This window comes from Acinonyx jubatus, chromosome D3 (genome assembly GCF_027475565.1).
Source record: "Acinonyx jubatus isolate Ajub_Pintada_27869175 chromosome D3, VMU_Ajub_asm_v1.0, whole genome shotgun sequence".
NCBI classification, from domain to species: domain Eukaryota; kingdom Metazoa; phylum Chordata; class Mammalia; order Carnivora; family Felidae; genus Acinonyx; species Acinonyx jubatus.
In genome coordinates, this window is record NC_069392.1 from 44,564,461 (window position 1) to 44,578,508 (window position 14,048).

At 44.0% G+C, this 14,048-nt stretch overlaps 1 protein-coding gene across 4 annotated transcripts in view; it reads right to left on the reverse strand.

Annotated features, from left to right (window-relative positions):
• TMEM241 (transmembrane protein 241) overlaps window positions 1–14,048 on the reverse strand; it is a 120,697-nt gene that overhangs the window by 43,305 nt on the left and 63,344 nt on the right. For all 4 annotated transcript variants that reach the window (XR_008291794.1, XR_008291793.1, XR_008291792.1 and 1 more), the window contains exons 12-13: window positions 8,199–8,268; window positions 3,653–3,746 (exon numbers count right to left, since the gene is read on the reverse strand). Coding sequence is in view for 1 of the 4 variants with exons in the window: in XM_027068639.2 (XP_026924440.1) it covers window positions 3,653–3,746; window positions 8,199–8,268 (164 nt within the window). In the remaining 3 variants the exon portion in view is untranslated. The remainder of the gene's footprint in view (window positions 1–3,652; window positions 3,747–8,198; window positions 8,269–14,048) is intronic.

A 14,048-nucleotide genomic window follows, 5' to 3' on the forward strand; every position in this document is an offset into this window, starting at 1 on the left:
ATAGTACTTTCCATTTGTTAAACCAACTTTGCATTGCTGATAAATCTCACTTGATTATGGTATAAAATTCTTTTTCTATGTTGCCAGATTCGGTTTGCTACTGTTGTGTTAAAGATCTGTATTCATGGAGAATATTGGTCTATAATTTTCTTATGATTTTATTTAGTCCGGCTTTAGTATCAGAGCAACTCATAGAATAAATTGGGAGTTATTCTCTTCCCTCTGCTCTCTAAGAGAACTTGTAAAGAAAAAATATTTCATTTAAAAATATTTGATAGAATTCATCAGTAAAGCCCATTGGACCTTAGCTTTTCTTTGGGTAAAGATGTTTAATCACTACTTACATAATTTACTTGTTATGAGTTTATTCAGGTTTTCTATTTATTCTTGAGTCAATTTTCCTGGTTTGTACGTTTCTGGGAATTTGTCCATTTCCTCTAAATTGTCTACTTTGCTGGTATAATATGAATAAAGTTATTCATAATATATAATCCTTTTAGTTTATATAGCATCAGTGGTAATGTCCCTGATTTCATTTCTAATTTTGATAAGTTGTATCTTCTTTCTTATTTTCTTAGTTAGTCTAGCTAGAAAATAAATAATTCTCCCGTGTGATTCTTTGCCTCATGGGCTATTTTGAAGTATGTTATTTAATTTCCAAATAAATGTTTTTTTCTAGATTTTTTTTTCTGTTGTAAATTTGTTTTTTTTTCTTTTTTTTTTAATTTGAGAGAGAAAGAGAAAGTGTGAGTTGGGGAGAGGGCAGAAAGGGAGAAAGAGAGACAGAGAGAGAGAGAGAGAGAGAGAGAGAGAATCTTAAGCAAGCTTCATGCTCAGCACAGAGCCTGAAGCAGGGCTGGATCCCACAACACCAGGTTCATGACCGGAGCCAAAATCAAGAGTCGGATGCTCAACAAACTGAGCCACCCAGGTGCCCTGTTGTACATTTCTAATTTAGCTCTGCTGTGGCCAGAGAACATATGTTAAATGATTTTGATCTTTTCAAATTTACTAAGACTTGTTTTGTGACACAGTATAACACTTATCCTGAAGAATGTTCCATGTATGTTTGAAAAGAATGTGTTTTCTGCAGTCAATGGATAGAGTGTCATATGTCAGTTATGACAAGTTGGTTGACAGTATTGTTCAAGTCATCTGTACCTTCTATACTCTTACTTTTCTTCTGGAACTCTTATATATGTTAATATGCTTGATGTTGTCCCACAGGTTTGAGCCTCTGTCCATATTTCTTCAATTATTAAACAATCTTTGTTCTTTAGATTGAACAATTTCTTTCGCTCCACCTTTCAGTTCACTTAGTTTTCCTTCTGCCCTTCAAGTCTGTTATTGAGTACCTCTAGAGGATTGTTCATTTCATTTATTATACTTCTCAACTCCAGAATTTCCATCTGGTTCTCTTTTTTTTTTAATCATCTCTCTTTATTGAGATTCTGTATTCACTGACTCTTTCAATTCTTTAAATATGGTTTCCTTTAGATCTCTAAGCATATTTAAATAGCTGCTTTGCAGTCTTTTTCTGCTAAGTCCTATATCTGAGGACAGACACTCAGACACAGTTCCCATTAACTGCTTTTTTCCTGTGTATGGATCACGCTTTCTTGTTTCTTTGAATGCCCCTAAATTTTTTGTTAAATATTGGACATTTCAGATAACATATGGTAGCAACTTTGGATTCTGACTTTTCCCCAGAGCATTGTTGTTTTGCTTATATAGTAATTTGCCTGGACTAAGTCAATGAAATCAGTCTCCCATATACGGTACAGCTGCTGATGTCCTTAATTTTTTTTCTTGTTTTTATTTTTAAGCTTTTTCTGGCTTTCTAGAAGCCATCCACATGTCTGCATAGCTTAGTGTTCTAGCAAAGACTAGTCAGAGGTTTTGCTCAAACACCTTCAGCCAGAAAGGCTTCTCTCTGCTTCTGACTGTGTGTGGGCTGGGGAGTACATTCAAATTTCAGGCTGAAGTTTTTCATGTCTGCCCCAGCTTTTACTTTCTACTGGCTCTCTCCCATCTCCTCTGTGCATGCACGCAGGCTCTGCTGGCCAGGGACGTGTGGGTGTTTTGGGCACACTCCATCTCTGCTACTCGTGCACACAGACTCCAGTCAACCTGGGACACATGAAGAGCTATCAAGCCCCTGATGGCTGTCTCACCTCCCCGAACTACCTACTAGTCCCCAGCTAGACCACTGGTCCATTGCTTGCCCCAAAGAGGACTGTAAACTCAAGACAGTGGAGATACTAGCTCTTCTTACTGATTTACCACTGACATGGCCACTTTAGCTAAAAATACTCCAAATAGTATATTCTGGAAGTGGCAGCAAGGCTGCTGGTTTTCACAGCCTATCCTGCTCTGGTTGAAATAACACACTGACAGAACTGGGGAGGAGAGAATGGGAGCAACCTGAGGTACGAACGCCACAGGCTCACGTTGTTCCTACCCAAAGTTTAGCAGTTTTCGTGAACAAATGCTTGCTTCCCAGTTTGTTGCATGCCTTTGGTCAATTTTTAGAGAGCTGAAATGGATATTTTTGACAATCTTTTCCCAGCTTTCCAGTTACTTTTTGTGAGGAGGATTTGTCAACCTCTTCATTCTGTCATGCAAGAAGTCAGTATCTCAGTCACTCTTCACATTTTGCTATAATTAGAATTATTAATGCTGTTAAAAGGAAGAACTATACAGGTGAAAATATTACCATGAAATGTTGTTTTCAAAGAAAATGTTTGTTTTTGTTTTCTGGCAGAAAAAATCAACAAACATAAAGACGAGTGAAGATCTAAGCTTAAATGATGATTTCACGAGTTTAAGTTAAAAAATCTCATTTCTCAGGGGCACCTGGGTGGCTCAGTTGGTTAAGTGTCTGACTTTGGCTCAGGTCATGATCTCAAGGCTCATGAGTTTGAGCCCCGAGTTGGGCTCTGTGCTCACAACTCAGAGCCTGGAGCCTGCTTCAGATTCTGTTTCCAGCTCTCTGCCCCTCCCTCCCTCCCTCCCTTTCTCTCTCTCTCTCTCTCAAATATAAATAAACATTTAAAAATTTAAAAAGAGAGATCTCATTTCTTAGAAGCAACACCTAGGGCCCTACGACTTGACTCCTTCACAGACATGAGAGAAATGAATGACATACTCCACTAGGAAAAAGTTAGTCCCAAAGCATCTCAGTCATGACTGAGCATCCCCCAGCTGCTCTTCCTGTTTCTTACTTTCCCACTTCTCTATCATAGGCCTCAACCATGGTCATCAGATATGCAACGGACATTCCTAGAATAGTCTGTTGTTTGCAGTCTGGATACTGTCACAGCCCCATTCCTGCCCTGTGCATCCAGGAATCCAGTCTCGTAGAACTGGAGAAGACTTAGAGATTTTTGGGGGCAAAACCTTTCATGCTGAGATGGGGAAATTAAGGCTTAGGGGAGGTAAGGGGATTATCCTTTCCAGGAGTGTGATAAAGATTATGTCATGCTGATAAAAATAGTCAGAGGACCTCAGAAACCGTTACTGGAATGAGTGAGTTATCAAGTTCAGGGCCAATGACTGGGAATGGTTTCAGGAAGATCAAACACATTCTCCAAGAACACTGGACATGAAGGCTCCTGAGGTTGATTTTTCCCACTCCTTCCCTCTTTCTTACCTTAGCAAAGAAAATCCAGGCTGCACACTGCCCTGGGGCCATAAGGCTTTTTAGCTTCACTGTGCTGAGCATGAGAAGGAATCCTAAAATTCCACTGGAAGGAGAAAATATTCTCTTGTTAGTGAGGCTTGTCTTCCTTGAGCCAATAGCTATTTTCTGTTACATTTTACCAGCTAGTTTCTAATTATTACACAACCTCTATCTCATCTGTGCTTTCTAGTGATCTCTGGATAAAAATATCACATATTTAAAAACCCACGAAGCTCTAATTTTATGAGGAGCTATGATAAAAGTGTTTCACTGGGTGGGGGGCAGGAAGGGAAGGAGTATAGAAACTTGGGAAATCTCTGGCTAAATCATGAAAGAAAAAAAAATGTGGAGGACAATACCTCCTGCCCCCTCCCATACTATTTCTAGAGCTTGGTGCTTGCCAAGGTAGAGCTTCAATTTTTTTTTTCAAGCAGAACAAACGGCCAGAAAAAGACTTCCAAAGTGAAACTCACCATATGGGGACAGAGGGTCTGGACCAGCTCCTGGGTTCAAGGTAAGAATCTAAAGGGGAAGACTGGCTCCAGTAGCAGAAGCCCCCTCCCCCCCCGCAACCCAGGCTGAGCTACACAGAAGCTATGCTTTGGGAATGATGCCTAAGCCCATCTGTGTGACCTGAAAGACCACACCCCATGGGAGCCCTAGAGGTCTAGAGCATCCAGACCTTGGCCTAGCAGTGGACACGTAATTAGTGGCCTACGCTGGAATCCATTTTTAAAAATTTTTTAAAAAATGTTTTATTTTTGAGAAAGAGAGAGAGACAGAGACAGAGACAGAGACAGAGCATGAGCGCGGGAGGGGCAGAGAGAGAGAGGGAGACACAGAATCCAAAGTAGGCTCCAGGCTCTGAGCTGTCAGTACAGAGCTTGACGCAGGGCTCGATCCCATGAACTGTGAGATCATGACCTCAGCTGAAGTTGGAAGCTTAACCAACTGAGCCACCCAGGCACCCACACTGGAATCCATTTTTGAAAACATCACTGTGTGGCCAAGGACAAAGCAAAGGGCACTCCAAAACAGAATGGTCACTCTTCCTTGCATTCAGAGGCAGGGCAATCGGAGATGAGAGACTCCATGATCAAGGCTGACTTCCTGTAACTGTATCAAGTGGGCGCTTGAGTGTGACTTTTATTGGAAAATGAAAAGCAAGAGCTAGGACCGCAGTGGTACCCCAAACGAGAGAGGCAGGTCATACGAACTGTAGCTCTAGGCCCTCAGGTGACACCCTGCCATCTCACCTTTATTACAGGCACTGGTGTGTGGCTCCAACATAGACCAGGGGCTCTGAGAGGGCAGGGACCAACCTTGGGCTACTCTGATTTCCCCAACAGAGCCAAACATGGTGCCTTGGTCATTGTAGGTATTCCAAAAATATTTGATGGGTTTACTTAGAATCAGGCTGGATTGAATTAAACACCCATAAGGCCAAATTTCACAGAAACGTGTGCCTTTGCTTCATTAGATTAGATTAGTTTACAGCCGCATCCCTGGGGCAGGACCAAGGACAGGGATGAAGGTTCCCTTGTGTATATTTCAGCCTGTTGGCCGCTGATAACCTGCAAAGTTTGTTCAGATTTGAATCTGCAGTCGCGAGAGGCTGGGCAGCTATGGATGAAGACAGGCAGTCATTCATACCCGAAAGGCAAGGTGGGTAAGCAGCCGGCTGGAAATTGAGTGACCTGGGCTGTGCCCACTGACCCTCATAACCTTGACCAAATCCCCCTGCTCCTCCTTTTTTTCTTGCCTCAGGTTCTGTGTTGTTAAAGCAGGAATAAGCATAGTGGCCCTTATCCTACCTTATGGAAATCAGAGACTTTCAGAATAGGAAGCCTATTCTGTGTTCACCACAGTATGGAGTGCCTGGGTGGTTCAGTCAGTTGAGGGACCGAGTCTTGATTTTGGTTCAGGTCACGATCCCAGGGTCATGGTATCAAGCCCCCGCATTGGGTTCCACACCGAGCATAGAGCCTGCTTAAGATTCTCACTTTCACTTTCTCTCTCTCTCCCTCTTTCCCTCTGCTCCTCTCCCCTTCTCCCCCACTTGCACATGTGCTCTCTCTCTCTAAAATATGAAAAAAAATTAATAAGGGTCCTCCACAGTTCTTCAAACTTCACCATGAAGATACGTTCTTGACTCAAGAGACAGAAGAGATGCTGCAGGTGCCCACAGCCACCGCGAGGTTGGGAGTGGAAAGTGGGGCGGCTAACGCTCCAGGGCTCCTCCTGGTGGCATCCACCGCCGCCTCCAGGGATGTAACAACTTCGCACGTGCCTGTGCTGTCTCCCACACGCCCTCCCCTCTGACGCTCCCTTCTCTCCACCTCCAGCCAGAGGAAGGGCATGATGCCACATCCCCTTGCCCCTCAGCACACACTCTGCTAGAGCAGAGCCACTCGGGTCTGTGCCCGACACACGTGGGAAAGCATCCATGATTCCTTTCCATCCCTTGCCTGGTATGCCTGTGCATCATCTAAATTACTCATGGGTCCCTCTCTTTCTCCTTCCACACTCAGCTCTCTACCGCTCCCTGTGGAGGCAGATCTGAAAAGCAACAGGAGGATCCTAGAAGTAAAAGAGCTCGGACTCCCCGTCCATGTGTCTCTGGGTCATGGCTACCACTGTCCCCTCGGGCCTCCGGGACTCCTTCTGGGCTCCCGCAGGGCCTCTGAAGGTGACAACTCTTAGTCTGAGATACGGTCATGGAGGAATCATGTGATGACACGGAGGAAACTGACACATTTTTAAAAGAGGTCAAGCTTTGTCCTGAAGCCAGGGGGATAGAATGTAATAGATCAATTCACACAAAGACTTCCAAATCTTTTAAGTATAAAACACTGATTTTTCATGCTGGTTACAAGGAAGTTGCAGATTAAAAGGGGCAGAAATGGAGCTAGAACATCACCCCACAAGGCCAGCATCAGTGGGCTGCGAACTGTGCTGCTCTGTTCCAAATAACCAAAAAACGGATGCCCTTCCCTCTGCACTGTGTTTGCCGGTCCTGCCAAATAACCAGACCCAAAGGGAACAAGTGCACAGACCCCAAAGCAGCACTAACACTCATGTCACCCAGTCCTAGCTAACAGGCAGCCGACAAGTCCCAACCACATCAATAGGGATGGAGAAGATGACTCCTGTCAGTGTTTTCCTGAAACTTAGCTGCAGATGATAAATGAATCATTCTGAGGCTCAGATGCAAAACCAAACTGTACAACATTGGTACGTTTTGTCCTAACACACCCCGAAGTCAGAAATAGTAGCGAGCCACACAACCAGCTTTTTGACTCTGAAGAATCACTGCCTCACAAGGCATACTCTTTTATGCGTGGGAATAAGTGGTCTGGCTTGGCAACTGCTCATGGTCTGTTGACATTTTATTTACAGTCAAGCTGAGCAGATAATAATAATGGCCATCATTTCCTGGGCCAGGCACGATGCTTAGGGTTTACGCATCTTATTTAATATACACAAGCACCCATTGGTGGTATTATCTTTCCATTTTACAGATGAGGAAACTAAACTGATGCTTGGGGGAACTAGGGCGGCTTGCTCAAAGAGCAAACCAATCAGCAAGCAGCAAGGCTGGAATTCAGCCCAACACTGGACTTCCCACCATATCAGAACACACGCCATGAGACTGTCCATTTCTCAGCACAATAAAGTCAAGCGAAGTGGGGATCATGGCAGGAAAGAGGGGACAGGGTGAGTATGAACTCCAACTATATGTATCCATCCCTATTGGTCTGAGGAGCTCCCACAGCCAAGTATTAAGGGTCACTTTGCTGTCTAAACGTCTCCTAGTCCCTGGTTTCCATAACCTGTTTCTCAGGGTCTTAGGATTCAGTCAAGGCTTTTTACAGATTGTCCTCTAGGGAAAAGGCAGGGACCAAGGAGGTAGCTGAATGGGTGCAATTCTGGACCCAAGTCTTCCCTTGAATGGAATCTGATTCATCATTTTATACACTCAAGTTCTGTTTAAGAATTGCTAGTGGAAGGGGCTCAGTCGGTTAAACATCTGACTCTTGGTTTTGGCTCGGGTCATGATCTCAATTCGTGGGGCTCAAGCCCCATGTCTTGGGATTCTCTGTCTCCCTCTATCTCTGCCCCTCCTCTCCCGTGCTTGCTCTCTCTCTCTCTCTCAAAATAAATAAATAAACATTAAAAAAAATTGCTTGTGGAGGGAAAAACACTGGGGGAAGCTTGGCTCTTCTGCAAGCTTGAAAACCACTGTCCTGGCCAAGGAACTTCTGCAGGACATGGTACCCCCAGACCCACGCTGGCCCTGAGCACCTGGTGATGCTCATGACAACCCGAGGATGTCCGATGCTCATGACCGAGGATGTCATGATGGCCGAGGGAGCTGATTCCAGACCTGCACAGGCACCACTTTCTTCTGCCCCTCATTTGGGTAACTGGCAGTGACCCTGGACTTGACAAAGACAGCAAGCAGTACACACACAGACAAATTAATAGTGCTAGGGGCTTTCTGAGTTAAGCTTACCTGGCACAGCAGCTTCCATGGAACCTGTAGAAATACAGGAACGGAAAGTCTGGGACACTGATGAGATCACCTGAGGAGCAGAGCAAGGGTAAGACAATGACGCATATGCCCCCCTGCCCCCAGCTGTCCTGGAAAACGCAAGGCAAGGGTCTTTAGCACAGCAGCCATCTGAGCACTGAGCTGCATGGCACTGAATTCACTCTGGCATTCCCAGGGTTTCTAGGTGAGTGGCATTGTCTTAAAATAATAGTGTGATGCTGGGGCGCCTGGGTGGCTCAGTTGGTTGAGCGTCCGACTTCGGCTCAGGTCATGATCTCATGGCTCATCGATTTGAGCCCCACATTGGGCTCTGTGCTGACAGTTCAGAAGCCTGGAGCCTTTCCAATTTTGTGTCTCCCTCTCTCTCTCTACCTCTTCCCGGCTCATGCTCTGTCTCTCTCTGTCTCCCAAAAATAAATAAACATTAAAAAAAATGTTTAAAAAAAAATAATAGTAGGATGCCCATAATGCCTATTTAGCGAGAGTCCGTCCTGTGCAGGGCACTATGCTAAAAGCTCTATGTACGACACCTCTTTCAGTCCTTGTAACTACTGCGCGGTATTTTATCACCCCCATTTAACTGGTGCTCAGAGAAGTTAAGGGGTTTGTCTAGGATTACACAACTCTTGAACTGTGAAGCCAGAATGTACACCCCAGTCACTCCAAACCCTACAATCTTTCCTTGTCACCAGGTGGCCATCCTGGCCCAAGACAGAGTATAGGACAAAAAGAAACTTTTTTCTTTTCCTTAAAGATTGTTCTATTCTTTCCTGCTTTATGTCTAAAAAAAGACTGAATGCATGCCTCTGACATCTTTTTCTCATTTTGTGTTTAATTACCGCACAAACGGCACAGGGGCCAGACCGACCATGCTTACTCATTTGGGTGTAAGGTCCAAAGGGTACATTTATTTCTAATGAAGTAAGTCCATTCTTCTAGTTCCATTTGGTGCAAGAGGAAATAATCACACATATTGGCTGCTTCCCTCTCTGGAATTTGAACTTGGTCACAAACAAGAAGTCAGGAGATTGAAAAAGCAAAAAGCCTTCCAAAAATGTCCAGAGGAAAGGAATTAAGCATTTCCACAGCAGATAGCTTAATCCTTCCAAATCTGGAATTTCTGAGACTCTGCAGGAGCCGGACCTTCCAGACCCCCGGGCTTCGGTCTGTCTCTCTGGATCTGGATGGAATGGAGCAAGAAAGGCTGGTCTTCCTCAGGATTCACTGTATGTTAGGTGTGCAGTGCAACATACGAGCAGGAATGCCTTCGTCTCTGAACTTACTAATCAAGAGTTTCAGAACAAGACACACTGGGCTGCTATACTTCCTCAGAGACCTAACTGATTTCAAATAATTCAACCACCTTTTGGCAAGGAAAATGCTGAATTCCAGTGCCCTAGAGGGCTTTTAGCACGACGATTCTTTTGTTTCGTTTGTGCGTATGTGTGAGTTCTTAGCCACTACAGGGTGGGTCTCTTGGGACCTGGTTTTTGTGCAGCCCGACCATAGGTTCAGAGCTCTCGCTTTCTTGCTGCCACGACTCCCCTGAGCGCTTCTCTCGTCTATGTGGACCTGCACGGGTGGAGGGGCTTTGCACACAACACCATCGGGCTCAGACATCTAGTGCGTGAAATACACGGTATCTGTGGAAGTGCCTTTCCACACAGAGGCGACAGCGAGGTAACCTAGGCACCCCAGCCCCAGAGCCCCCTGTTCGGTCGGGTGAGGTGACAGTCCATGCAGGCTTTGTGCTGTCTCTCTGGCAGCTGTGGTTCTTGGTCCTGTTCCCACTTCCCTTCCGGTTTCAGAGAAACTGCAGTGCAGTCAGCGTGATGATGAGGAGGGGCAGAGAGGAGATCAACTAAGTGCAGGACCTCAATATTCTTCTGGCGCCGCCTCCTCTCTGCACCCAGGCTGTCCTCAGAAATGCTCCAGGGACATGAATGAGATTCACGGAGCATTGGCAGCCTTTCCGGCCCAGCACAGGCTGCCGAGGGGCTCTAATGAGTAGTGGAGTGCTGAGAGGTGGACTGGAAAGGAGGAAGGCAAAGGAAAAATCACAGTCCTAGGAAATTTACCAGTCACATGATAACCTTCACCCAAATCCTAAAAACTGATTCGATAAATTATTGAGAGAGAGAACAGCTTATTTTTGAGCCATTTCTATGACCTCCATATATTTCTCACACAGTACTAGTTGACCATGCCTGTCTCTCCTTTTGTAACCATCAAGTCCTTGCGAGGTGGGACCATACCTTACCCAAATCCACTGTGTTAGGATCAACCCATAATAAGCGCTACTGAACCAAAAGTATCCAAAACACCTAAACTCCTCTTGCTTCCCCTGCAGAGAATGTTCCACTTTCCAGTTGGCTATGCTGGTCTTTAATTTCAAATTTGCCCCACATGCTTCCCCTCTGATGCCTTCAGCCTGCCTTGTCTTTTCCTAGAGTTCTTGAACAAAGAGGGTACGTGCCAACCTCTAAAGAGCAAAGGTTAATGACCACATGACAAATGGCCCTGAAAATGAGGCAGTGTGTGGCTGGCTGGCCCAACCTCAGTAGAATGAAATTCAGGGACCTAAAAAATTGGTAAAGATGCTCAAAAGACCACTCCTGCACCAGCGATTGTGAACTGCACAATTTAAGCACAGATTAAGTAGTTCAACAGTCGTAAACATAGTTTGTGGCAACAATATGCAGCTTAGGCAATAAAGTTCTAACTGAGCCCTCACTTTTAAGTTTTTATTTAAATTCCAGCTGACATACAATGTAATACTAGTTTCAGGTGTACAATATAGTGATTGAACACTTCCGTACAATGCCTGGGGCTCATCACAATATGAACCTTCATTTTTATGCTCCAGTTAAAATCTGCTGACTTTCTGAGTGAGGGAATGAATCCAAATTCTCTGAAGACTACAGAACATGAAACTGCCATGGTGAAAAGTGTGGCCCAATCTTACCACACTCAAGACTTACTGATATTTGAACATCAAGACAACTTCCTCTCCCCACATTGTAGCCCTTGGAACTGGCAGGAAAATGGAAGGTCAGCTCCAAGAAGTAATTAGTGCTACTTGCTCTCATCTCACATGTGAGCAAGAGGCACACCAGGTAACAAGGTCATTTCTGGGTCAGATTCCTGTGGTTCTCTCTCTATTTTGGGTCCTTGAAATTCTCTCCCTTTGAACACACAACAGAGGGGCTCAGTACAAATATGAAATGCACACTTTCAAGCAAAGGAAGAACTTCTCTTCTCTACTAGTGCTTAAAATGGTCCAAGGGGAAGCAAGGTTCCAAGATTCTTGAAGCCTCTGCATGAATCATGAGGTTGAAAGATTAGAGGGGGAGGTGGATTTCATTCACCAAGAAGCAAACCCAGTGCCCAAAGGGGGAAAAGTGGCAGGGCCAGAACTAAAGAGACCTACCCAATCCCTACCACCATGTCCCGAGTACTCCAAAAGTGTGTCCCAAAGCCCCATCCTATGCATCTAAAAAACCGCTTATCTTTCTAGTCACTCGGGAATGAGTGAGAAGGGTAGCTCATTCAAAAGCACTAGCAAGAGACCACAAAGACTAGCTAAAATAAGGCTGACAACACCAAATGTTAGTGAAGATGTGGAGCAACTGGAACTCTCAGACATTGCTGAGCAGGGGTGTAAAATGGTATAAACACTTTAGAAAACTGGCACTTTCTTAAAAAGTTAAAATTACATCAACTCTAAGACACAGAATTCAAAGTATTTATCCAAAAGACAAGAAGAGACAAAAAGTCCTGTATAAGAATGTTCATGAGCACCAAAAACCAGAAAATACCTAGGAATAAACATAACCAAGGAGGTGAAAAATCTATACACTGAAAACTACAGAAAGCTTATGAAAGAAATTGAAGAAGACACAAAAAACTGGAAAAATATTCCATGCTCTTGGATAGGAAGAATAAATATTGTTAAAATGTCAATACTACCCAAAGCAACCTACATATTCAATGCAATCCCTATCAAAATAGCACCAGTATTCTTCACAGAGCTAGAACAAACAATACTAAAATTTGTATGGAACCAGAAAAGACCCCGAGTAGCCAAAGCAATCTTGAAAAAGAAAACCAAAGCTGGAGGCATCACAATCCTGGATGTCAAAGCTGTATTACAAAGCTGAAATCATCAAGACAGTATGGTACTGGCACAAAAACACTCAGATCAATGGAACAGAATAGAGAACCCAGAAATGGACGCACAAACGTATGGCCAACTAATCTTTGACAAAGCAGGAAAGAATATCCAATGGAATCAAGACAGTCTCCTCAGAAAGTGGTGCTGGGAAAACTGGACAGTGACATGCAGAAAAATGAACCTGGACCACTTTCTTACACCACACACAAAAATAAGCTCAAAATGGATGAAAGACCTAAATGTAAGACAGGAAGCCATCAAAATCCTCAAGGAGAAAGCAGGCAAAAACCTCTTTGACCTTGGCCACAGCAACTTCTTACTCAACTTGTCTCCAGAGGCAAGGGAAACAAAAGCAAAAATGAACTATTGGAACCTCATCAAAATAAAAAGCTTCTGCACAGCAAAGGAAACAATCAACAAAACTAAAAGGCAACTGACAGAATTGGAGAAGATATTAGCAAATGACATATCAGATAAAGGGTTAGTATCCAAAATCTATAAAGAACTTATCAAACTCAACACCCAAGAAACAAATAATCCAGTGAAGAAATGGGCAAAAGACATGAATAGACACTTCTCCAAAGAAGACATCCAGATGGCCAACCGACACATGAAAAAAATGTTCAACATCACTCATCATCAGGGAAATACAAACCAAAACCACAATGAGATACCACCTCACACCTGCCAAAATGGCTGACATTAACAACTCAGGCAACAACAGATGTTGGCGAGGATGCGGAGAAAGAGGATCTCTTTTGCACTGCTGGTGGGAATGCAAGCTGGTGCAGCCACTCTGGAAAACTGTATGGAGTTCCTCAAAAAATTAAAAATAGAACTACCCTACAATCCAGCAATTGCACTACTAGGTATTTATCCAAGGGATACAGGTATGCTGTTTCAAAGGGGCACATGCACCTCGATGTTTATAGCAGCACTATCAACAATAGCCAAAGTATGGAAAGAGCCCAAATGTCCATCGATGGATGAATGGATAAAGAAGATGTGGTACACACACACACACACACACACACATATACACACTGGAGTATTACTTGGCAATCAAAAAGAATGAAATCTTGCCATTTGCAACTACGTGGATGGAACTAAAGGGTATTATGCTAAGCAAAATTAGTCAGTCAGAGAAAGACAAATATCATATGACTTCACTCATATGAGGACTTTAAGACACAAAACAGATGAACATAAGGGAAGGGAAGCAAAAAGAATATAAAAACAATGGGGGGGGGACAAAACATAAGAGACTCTTTTTTTTTTAATCTTTTTTTGTAATGTTTATTTATTTTTGAGAGAGAGACAGAGTGTGAGTGGGGGAGGAGCAGAGACAGAGGGAGACACAGAATCTGAAGCAGGCTCCAGGCTCTGAGCTGTCAACACAGAGCCCAACATGGGGCTTGAACTCATGAACTGCGAGATAATGACCTGAGCCGAAGACAGACACTTACTGACTGAGCCACCAGGTGCCCCAAGAGGCTCTTAAATATAGAGAACAAACAGAGGGTTACTGGAGGGGTTGTGGGAGGGGGATGGGCTCAATGGGTTAGGGGCATAAAGGAATCTACTCCTGAAATCATTGTTGCACTATATGCTAACTAACTTGGATGTAAATTAAAAAA